This window comes from Eleginops maclovinus, chromosome 13 (genome assembly GCF_036324505.1).
Source record: "Eleginops maclovinus isolate JMC-PN-2008 ecotype Puerto Natales chromosome 13, JC_Emac_rtc_rv5, whole genome shotgun sequence".
In the NCBI taxonomy this organism is placed as follows: Eukaryota; Metazoa; Chordata; class Actinopteri; order Perciformes; family Eleginopidae; genus Eleginops; species Eleginops maclovinus.
The window spans coordinates 8,515,628-8,525,958 of NC_086361.1; the positions used below are offsets into that span (position 1 = coordinate 8,515,628).

The 10,331-nt window shown below is 42.1% G+C and overlaps 1 protein-coding gene across 1 annotated transcript; it reads right to left on the reverse strand.

Moving 5' to 3' along the window:
- Nucleotides 1-301: 301 nt before the first annotated feature.
- LOC134875257 (uncharacterized) lies at nt 302-4,515 on the reverse strand. Its single transcript, XM_063899744.1, has 3 exons — nt 2,769-4,515; nt 1,548-2,410; nt 302-1,318 (listed from the first exon to the last, which is right to left on the reverse strand). Exons 1-3 carry the CDS (start codon nt 3,163-3,165, stop codon nt 302-304), a joined length of 2,277 nt encoding a protein of 758 aa, XP_063755814.1. The 5' UTR covers nt 3,166-4,515.
- Nucleotides 4,516-10,331: the final 5,816 nt, after the last annotated feature.

Here is a 10,331-nt window from a genome sequence, read left to right on the forward strand (position 1 = left end):
CCCTTACAGGATTAATAAAAGTTATCTTATCTTATCAGAAGCCAGAGACTTTACATGCTCTGAGATGCAATCTAGGTCATATTAGGACATGTTTTTCGTGTATAATTTCTCCTTTTCCCTGTACTGTTGCACACAATTAAACACCAACATACACAACAAAAATATGTTTATTAACCGAACAGAATTCATCATGAAACAATACTGAACAATAACACATGAAAAACCTTTACACAGCCTTTTTTTAGAACAGAGTTCAACTCAAGGGAACCTTTGGCTGTGACATGACCATCTCATCAACCTCTCACTTTAGATGGTCATAGGTTGCTGACTTGGCCTTGGCAAGAGTTGTCTTGGAGTACGCCTGCTTGTAGCAGACAGACCCCTTTGCCACCATGAATTGTTTGTGGGTAATGAGGTTACTCAGGGTCTCCATTCCCATACTAGGTCTGAACTCCGTTCTGTTTTTTGTGACAAGACTGAAGATGCGTTCGCAGTCTGCATTGGAATGGAAGATGCAGAGGATAGCCAGCATTACCTTGCAGAGTAAAGGGTACTTGAGATGGCCATTTCCATCCTTCAGCTGACTCATCAGGTGCCACTGTGTGTCTGGTCTGTCACAGCTGGTGATGCTTTCTGGCAGAGCATCGGTTTGGTAGGTCATGAATTGACCCTCAAGCTTGTCCATCTCCTCAGCACTCATCTTCAAGCAGGGGAATCTGCCTGTGAAGTACCTCACAGAATTGAAGTCTGCGCTGTCCCGTGCAGACATGTCAGCCACAGAAGCATTCCTTATCACTGGGTCATCATAGGGAAACCTCTTCACCATGTACTCAACAGCCTTCATGTAGAATGCCCGCACAGCGCTGAAGACCTGGGCAAGCTGCAGCTCCTCAAGCTCAGGGTGATCTCTTATGAAGTCTCTGGTGTTTTGCCCAATGAACAAGGTCTCATTGCTCTTCTGGTTGCTTGGTTCCCTGAATGGTACCTGGTGAACCTTAGCAGCTGCATTGATCACCTGAGGCTTCACAAATCGTTTCAAGAGATTCTTCAGCTGTGTGGTCAAAGTCCTGTGTAGTATTTGTATGCAGGGTTTGTCTAGCTGCAGCAGAGTGTTGGCCTCATCAAATATTGGCAGGACCGCACTTAGAAAGTAGCAGTAAAGATGGAATGTTGGGTCCTGCAGATGTTGACATGCCCTCTGCACTCTCTGTTGTGCCCCTGTCTTGGGCTGAGTGGCTCCAGTGCTAGATGTATTGGGCTGAGTGGGTGCAGTGCTAGATGTCTTGGGCTGAGTGGGTGCAGTGCTAGATGTTTTGGGCTGAGTGGGTGTAGTGGTAGATGTCTTGGGCTGAGTGTGTGCAGCGCTAGATGTCTTGGGCTGAGTGGGTGCAGTGCTAGATGTCTTGGGCCGAGTGGGTGCAGCGCTAGATGTGTTGGGCTTTGCCGTTGCAGTCTTGGGCTGTGTGGTTGCAGCTGCTGGTGTTTTCTTTCCCTGACAGAATTTGGCTAGGTTTTGTTGGCGAAAGAGATAGCCTGCCAAATCAAACTGAGAATTGTCCTTGCTTGCCGCTACTGTGGGTTGATGTGTCCTTGCTAACACTGTGGGTGGACTTGTCCTTGCTGCTGCTCTGCGTGGTCTTGTCCTTGCTGCTGCTCTGCGTGGTCTTGTCCTTGCTGCTGCTCTGCGTGGTCTTGTCCTTGCTGCTGCTCTGCGTGGTCTTGTCCTTGCTGCTGTGACCAGACTGTTCTGACTCAAAGTATTGCAGCAATGCAGGCCACTGCTGCAACAACCTGGCGATGCATTTATCTAAAGAGAGCCACCTCGTACTTACATGTTTAACAATCTTTCTCATTTCCACTCCACACAGATCCTGAAATTTCTTCAGTCCCTGTTTCCTCTTGCTGGATTTATCTAGGTAGAAGTATATGTCCACCAGCAGCTCTTCAATGGACACTGGAAGCTGAGCAGCAGCTTTTTCTGCAGCTAGATGAATTAGATGGCACGGGCATCCCAGCACATATACTGCACTGTTTTTTTTGTTGATGTAGCCTGCCGTGCCAGCTTTGAGTCCCTGCATCACCATGGCATTATCTGCCCCAAAACTCATGCAGTTGTCCCAGGATATGCTACGTTTCTCAAGTTCATTGTCAATGAGTTTGAATATGTTCTGCCCAGTAGATGCCTCATGACACTCTGGCAAAGATAGGAGTACTGTCAGAACACGCCCAAGTCCTCGATCAAAGTACTTCACAACAAGAGGATACAGCTTACAGTCTCCATAGTCAGTGCTCCCATCCGTGGCTAGGGAGTATGGAGCTGTCCTCATTGCCTCCGTGATCACAGACGCATCCTCCTTGGCAAGAGCTCCAACAATGGCGCTGCTCTTTGTGCGACCAGACCCATACTTTCCTGCAATTGCAATCACAAAAATATTGCATTGTATTATCATGATTATACTCTAGATTACACAGAATTGCAGAATTACAATCATGATATTAATCCTCTGTAGAGTAAATTGGCCTAGGCTATTTTTTTTTCACCTTTACATAAAATGAAAAATGTTTATTAGAATGATACAGTATCAGTAGGCTATAAATTAGCAATGATTAATTTGCAAGATTTAAATCAGATTATCAACCAGGGCAGTACTGTAACTGTTTTATATAGTCTGTACAGATTGTAGAGTGTATTGTGACAGTATACAGATATAAATCTATGCCTATGAATGCTTGAGATGAATTGAGGCTATTTGTCATTTGAGCCTTACCAGCGATTTTCGAGTCCGGAAACATCTTTTTCACCAGTGGCCCGATGTGGTCGGCCACCGCGATCGGGATGTTGTGTTCCACCAGAAAGTCCACAGCGAGCACTTCGGCATTTATGACACTGGTGTCACTGTCAACCGTAAAGAAGCCCGCGATGGGCCTTGTAGCTTCCACTGCCGCCTTGTATGACGTGTGTTTAGCAGTCCTGATGTGCTTTTCAACGTTGTGTCGGCCCCCATGCCTCACGCTAAAATCTGTCTTACACAACATACAGTAAGCGTGGAAGTCGTCCAGCTTCGACCGGGTGATGGTCGGCCATTCTGCGTTATATTCTAGCTTGAAGCGCTGTTCAGAAATTCGCCGCTTTTTCAGCGGAGGACAAGTACGTTCACCATCCATTTTTGATAGACTTCAACTGACAGCTCGCTCCGCGATTTCGCGGGCATAGTGTATTCACGAATTATCATTGGTCCATTAGAAATTAAGATAATAAAAACACAACACATATGTTAAATTATATAATGAAAAAAACCCAGATATTAATATGTTCTACTTATCTGTGCTATAAATGTAATTTTTGTATGATTCCAATGATCTTAAATAATTTTATAACCAAAATAGCTGAATTTGCTCGTGACCTGAGCAGAGGAGACAAGCGGGGTAAGGCAAAGAGCGGCGCCTCACGTCAGATTGAGCAATCCCTCACAAAGCGGAGCTAGTGAGAAATTAGCACCTCCTGTATAATGCCTCCCTGCTCTGTAACAAAGATGCAAGTGAGGAAATATTCCCTCCTGTATAATGCCTCCCTGCTGTGTTACAAAGATGCTTGATGGATTTTACCCCGATATATATATGTAACAGTATGTAACCATAATGATTTACCCCCATGAATCTGCCACAAAATACAACAATGCAAATGCAGACGAATGGAAAGCCACCAGTACGTTTAATTATTAGCCAAGATTACATTGATATCCGAGTGTTTCCGAGGGGATTGTTTAATGTCTGTCATCCATTTAACATCATACAACGTCGTTGTGATCACTTTGAACCCAACGATCTTTTTTTTTATGTATTGGTGAGCTGAGTTTGAGAAATTAAACTGTGCAGCTAAAGTTGTGTTTTTTGGTTGCTATAGTTATCTAGTTGCTATGCTAGCTAGCTCAAGAGACTTAAATAACCTAAACGATTTAAATGGAAGCGTTCAATTCGCATGTAATGATAGCTAGTTATCGAGCTGATGTTATAGTTTCCCCGATTTAACTCATTGTATTTCAATGGGTAAAGGTAAAAATCCTCAGGGTGCCTGTGCATCTTCGCATGAAATAATATATTAGCCTACCAGTTATTAACACGAGTTCTCTAGCTACCAACTGCCAACTCGTTGTACCTATCATAGGTGTGTGTGAAGAATGCTGAGATAAAATATGAAAAACAACCAGTAGTCAATGTGCAAGCTGCCAATTGAATTATGTTTTAATAAACTCTATTGACTTCACATATTTTTCACATATCTGACTCTGAAAGCCAGCTACGAGCTCACCGCACGGCACTGGTCTACATGAATAGAATTCTTCATCAACAGCGGGAGCCAAAACAGCATAGCATCCTGGTAACAGTAGTGAGGGTATTACAAAAAAGAAGTACAGCCGATCCTATTGGCTCTTTGTCAACGCAAGGGACGAATCATAAAACGGCTTATATGTGAGCTTTAGGGCTGGTTGGATGTCAACACAGGGACGAGGCTGCCAGCTACACGATTCATTTTTCGATTTGTTGGGTAATGCGTAGGATATTCAAGTCAAGCGTAGCGGCGTAATTAGGGCCTGGAAATCGTATCTGCTACGCCAAAATCGTGTATGTTGGCAGCTCTGCGCCTGGACCCGTGTTTACCAGGTATTGTCTCTGAGGACCAGACTGGCTTTATCAGGGGTCGTCAATTATCTTCTAACATCAGACGGTTACTTAATATTGTGCTTTCCCCTGCAGTCTCACCAGATGCTGAGATGATTGTCTCATTAGACGCAGAGAAGGCTTTTGATCGGGTGGAGTGGGACTATTTATTCTTTACACTTCATAAATTTGGTTTTGGATCTCGGTTTGTGTCATGGATTAGGCTTTTGTATACTAACCCTACTGCTAGCGTAAAAACAAATTCTCAACTGTCTAAATTCTTCCCCTTGACGAGGGGCACCCGGCAGGGCTGTCCGATTTCCCCCTTATTATTTGCCTTGGCAATAGAGCCCCTTGCCATTGCTCTGAGGTCATCTCCACTTTTCACAGGCATGCGCAGGGCTGGGTTGGATCACCGGGTCTCGCTATATGCTGATGACCTTTTACTCTATATCTCCGATCCAGTCAACTGTATTGGTGACATTCTGCAACTCCTAAATAGTTTTGGGTCATTTTCAGGCTATAAGGTAAATTTTGACAAGAGTGAGTGTTTCCCTGTAAATGAAGTAGCTACTCGCATCCCAGCTCATGCCCTACCTTTCCACCTGGCTCCTACGAGTTTCCGGTATTTGGGTGTAACTATAACTCGCAGTCTTGCTTCCCTTCATGAAACAAACTTCTCTAAGCTAGTCACAGATATAAAGGCGGATTTACAACGATGGAGTACCCTCCCTCTTTCTTTGTTTGGTAGGATCCAATCTATTAAGATGAACTTTTTACCAAGATTTCTTTTTCTTTTCCAATGTCTGCCAATTTTTTTACCAAAACAGTTTTTCAATAAGCTAGATGGGATGATCTCTGTTTTTATCTGGGCTGGTAAGACTCCAAGGGCACGCAGGACTACTCTTCAGAGACGTGACAAAGATGGTGGCTTATCTCTACCGAACCTCCTATTTTATTATTGGGCAGCCAATATCCAGAAATTACGTCTTTGGCATAGTTCCTCTGATGCTGATTGGTGCCTAATGGAAGCTCGTAGTTGTCATGCAGCCTCTCTGTCTGCTCTGCTTTGTGCCCCCCTTGCATCTTGCCCCTCCAAATATACCTCAAACCCAATTGTTATATCGTCTTTAAAAATTTGGAAACAATTCAGGCAGCACTTTAAACTCTCCTCTCCCTCTCCCCATAGCCCCATCCTTAATAATCACTTGTTTACCCCATCCAAATTTGACAAAACCTTTGCATTGTGGAAAAGAAAGGGCATAGTAGTTTTTTCTAACCTATACATTGACGGGACATTCGCAACTTTTGAGGATATTCGCAATAAGTTTGATCTGCCACATTCTAGTCTGTTTCGATTTCTCCAAGCACGAGACTGTGCCCGTACTCACTTTGCTTCATTCCCACTATTGACTGCTAATTCCTTGATGGATGACATCCTCTCACTTAATAAGTTAAGTGGTAGTATAACTGTACTATATGACCTCATTATATCGGCTGGGACCTCTCCACTTGCTGGGGCTGTGGGCAAGTGGGAGAGGGAACTTGGGCTTGACCTCACAGATGAATGGTGGGAAATTGCTTTTAAAAGAGTAAATTCTACGTCCTCTTGTGCCCGACTGACTCTGATTCAGTTCAAGGTTTTGCATCGAATACATTTCACCAAAGCAAAACTCTCTAAATTATTTCCAGGCTCAAGTGATATCTGTGATAGATGTTCTTCGTCAATTGCCAATCATACTCACATGTTCTACTCTTGTTCGAAATTGGCTGCATTTTGGTCTGTGTTTTTCGACACTGTATCTAAGGCTCTCAATATTTCATTGTCACCCAGTCCTCACGTTGCTATTTTTGGTGTACCTGAAGATTTGACCATGCTGACTAGAAACCAGAGTGATGTTATAGCTTTCGCCTCTCTTATAGCCCGTAGACGTATTTTGCTTCAGTGGAAAGACCCAAAGCCACCCTCCGCATCTTCCTGGTTTGAAGATTTGTTGTCTTTTCTCCATCTAGAGAAAATCAAATATACACTACGAGGCTCGTCTGATAATTTCCTTAAAAGGTGGAATCCGGTACTCACTTACATTGACTCTCTCACCTCCCTGGAATGTAACTGATAGTCCTATCAACGATATTGTTTGTTGAGCTGTGTGTGTCGAGCATCAAACAATTGTATCTGTGCTAAGTCTTTTTATTTATTTATTTTTTCTTAATGACTCTTGTCCAGTTTTGGGTGGGTTATTATTTGTATTTTATTTCCTTTGTGTTTTCATTATCATTCCCTTATCCTGTTCCTGGAAAAAAAAAAAAAAAAGGGGGATTTCATGCATGTTTGACGACTGCTACTTCATTGTTGTTTTTTCTCATGTTTCCCAATAAAAATACATATGAAAAAAAAAAAAAAACTTATATTTTTATGTTGAAACAACAAATTATTTTTTACAGTGTATGAAGGCAGTTATTCGGGGGAAACTAATCGCTTTGACAACATCACAAAAAAAGGCTCGGCTAGCTTTATATAAACACAAAGTAGAAAAACTGCAAGAACTGGAGAAGAAACATAAAAATACAGAAAATCCGTCTGTATTACAACAAATACAGAAGATAAGGGAAGAGATAAATGAGATACTCAGGACAGATATAGAAAAGAGGGCAAGATTTGTAAAGCAGACCTACTATGAATCAGGCCCAAAAGCAACAAGACTCTTAGCTAGACGCCTGCGGAAACAACAGGCCATTAACACAATTCATAAAATAAAGAACCCTCAAACCAACCAATTATCACACGAACCAGATGAAATAGAAAGAATATTTGAAGAATACCACAAGAAACTCTACTCTAAACCATTATCAGCTGATGAAAAGACAAGAAGAAGTTCTCTTGACACACTTGACCTGCCAACTATTGGTGAGACACAGAATGACACAATGATGTCACAATTTACAGTTAAGGAGCTAGAAGCTGCAATTAGTAGCTTAAAGGCTAGTAAATCACCAGGTAGTGATGGGTATCCTTCAGAATGGTATAAGGCCTTTCAGAAGGAGCTAACACCTTTGCTTCTGTCTTGTTTTAACTGGACCCATAACGAGGATGGGGCCCCTCCATTGTGGAAGGAAGCAATTATTACCGTTCTACCCAAAGAAGGCAAAGATAAAGAAGACTCCAAAAACTATAGGCCAATTTCACTTTTAAATGTAGACTACAAACTATATACATCAATTATTTGCAAAAGACTTGAGGCCCTCATACCAGATTTGATTGATGAAGATCAAACTGGTTTTATTAAAGGACGCCAAACACACGATAATATTAGAAGAACTCTCCATATTCTGGACAACGCTCAAAAAAGTGGCACAAGTACAATTCTGGTTAGTTTGGATGCCGAAAAGGCATTCGATAGTGTTAGTTGGTTATTCTTGTATGAGGTACTAAAGAGATATGGCTTCAATGAAAAGGTAATCCAATGTATTAAAACTATTTATCAAGATCCCACAGCTAAGATCAGAGTAAACGGAAGCCTGTTCAATACAATTCAGTTGGAGAGGGGGACAAGACAAGGTTGTTGTCTGTCCCCCACTCTTTTTGCTTTATATGTCGAGCCTTTAGCACAGGCAATAAGGCAGAGTGAGGAACTACAGGGTGTCAATGTAGGGGGGACAGAACATATCATTGGCCTATTCGCGGATGATGTCATTGTTTTTCTTGAACAACCAGATATATGTTTCCCACACCTAATGTCTCTACTGGAAACGTGGGATGTAAGTTGCTTCTGCCAGGCAGGCGAGAATGTGTGGGACTGCCCATGTTTCAGTCTGCAAGATATCGCAATTGGATATGTTCCACCCACACAGAAAGCCCAGTCAGAGCCACAATCACACAGGCCAAATGTGATTGAGAGCCATCACTGCGGGCAGTGGTGCATTGTAAATTATGATGGGCAGCAATATCCTGGCATTATCCTGATGGTGGAGAACCATAATATCCAGATCAAATGCATGCACAGGTCAGGCAGGTATGACCTGAATAAGTTCTACTGGCCATCTCCAATTGAGGATGTGAACTGGTACGAAGATCATCAAATAATGTGCCTCATGCCAGAGCCAGTCGCTGCCAACAAGAGGTACATTGAGTTGGATGAAAAGATTTGGGCGTTCATCAAGGAGCGCTCGTTCTCCAGCTTCTGCTTCATGCTCTCTCTGTGGTAGATCACCGATTCTCCCTTCAGGTGCCTCGAGTTCGACATGTACATGGTACACAAACACACACACACACACACACACGAAACGCTGCTATGTGAGAAAACACCTCGCAAAGCAAACAGAGCATCACAAGGCCACCGCTTGTTCCAAGGCCAGAACCCGGCAACGCTCCTCACATCTCTGTGAGACGAGAGAGAAGGGGGCAAGGGAGGAGAGCAAGTAATGAAATGAGACCAGACTAGACATGATAGCATGAATGTAAAACGGGTTGAGGGAACAAGAAATATATAGGGCAGGAGCGAGAAAAGAGGAAATAAAGTGAGAGTGCAGGGACGATTGAGGATAAGGGTTCTAAGAGAGGTTGCATGGAGAGTGGGAGGAAATATGAAGACCTACAAGACGGCTTGAAATATATTGCAGCAGGGATAGGTAAGGTGAAAGGGGGTGAAAACAGGGAATTAATACCAGGAAGGACAATGTAAAGTTTACGAGATGGTGTAAAGTTTCCAACATGTTGTCTTTTTGATGTACGACTTCTTTAAAAGTCAAAACTTACAATGAAGTTGTAAAGCTAGCTGAGAAGCAAAACAGACAAGGAACAAGGAATAAATGACAGAAAAAATGCAAAACATTCCTGTGAATAATATTTATCTAGGGCTTTTATTGTGAAAGGTATAATTGATATAATTATGTATTTGTTATGAATTTTGTATTTGTGTGAAATGATTTTAAAGGGATTTTAAATTTCTAGCACTTTTGAATTATTATTGTCTCTATAGCTTGATAAAGAAATATTATGATTTATTAGAATAATTCTATCTTTTTCTATTAGTCATTTTCCAACAGATTCCCCATTCATATCATTCAAAGACTAATGTATTAAATAAGTCATGTTTGAATAACAGGGTTCCTGCAGTTGCTTGAAATCCTTGAAAACATTTTCATTATAATTTTGAGTTTGGTTTGAAAAGTTCTTGAAACTGATCTTTTGTTTCCATTTTAAATTTGTCAATTTCTTGCTCTTTTGTTGTGTTACTGCACCATAAAATGCAATGAAACGGGATGAGGAAGAGCAATAATTAGTGTCCTGTTTATACTGTATGCACTTTATGTAATTTACCACAGCAGTAAGGGGCTGAAAACACTTGAAAGTTCTCCTTGAAATGCTTCAGTTTGACCTCTTAGACGGGCTGGAGACCTTTTGAATTTCCACAGTGCCTCGCTGCTCTACTCTTCTCCTTACTCTGGCTTTGTGTTTTTAAGAACCTGTGTTTTATGTCTTTCAGCAATCTGCCAAAATCCACAATGATAAAGATCCACAAGCTGCAGGATCCAGAGAGGATGTGCAGCGAAGCTCAGGAGGAGGAAGAAGAGGACGTTTAAGAATAAAAGAGACGGACGTTAGCATGGTGTGAACCTTGCTGGATATTTCAGTATTCTGAGTGTGTGAGTGTGTGTGTGTGTGTGTGTGT

Bases quoted from the DNA above. Each gene is read 5' to 3' on its own strand.
- LOC134875257 (XM_063899744.1), bottom strand. From the start codon at position 3,165: ATGGATGGTGAACGTACTTGTCCTCCGCTGAAAAAGCGGCGAATTTCT. The intron at 2,411-2,768 runs GTAAGGCTCAAA...TTGCAATTGCAG, and splicing joins TCCGGACTCGAAAATCGCTG to GAAAGTATGGGTCTGGTCGC. The intron at 1,319-1,547 runs GTTTGATTTGGC...ACACCCACTCAG, and splicing joins GCAAGCAAGGACAATTCTCA to CCCAAAACATCTAGCACTGC.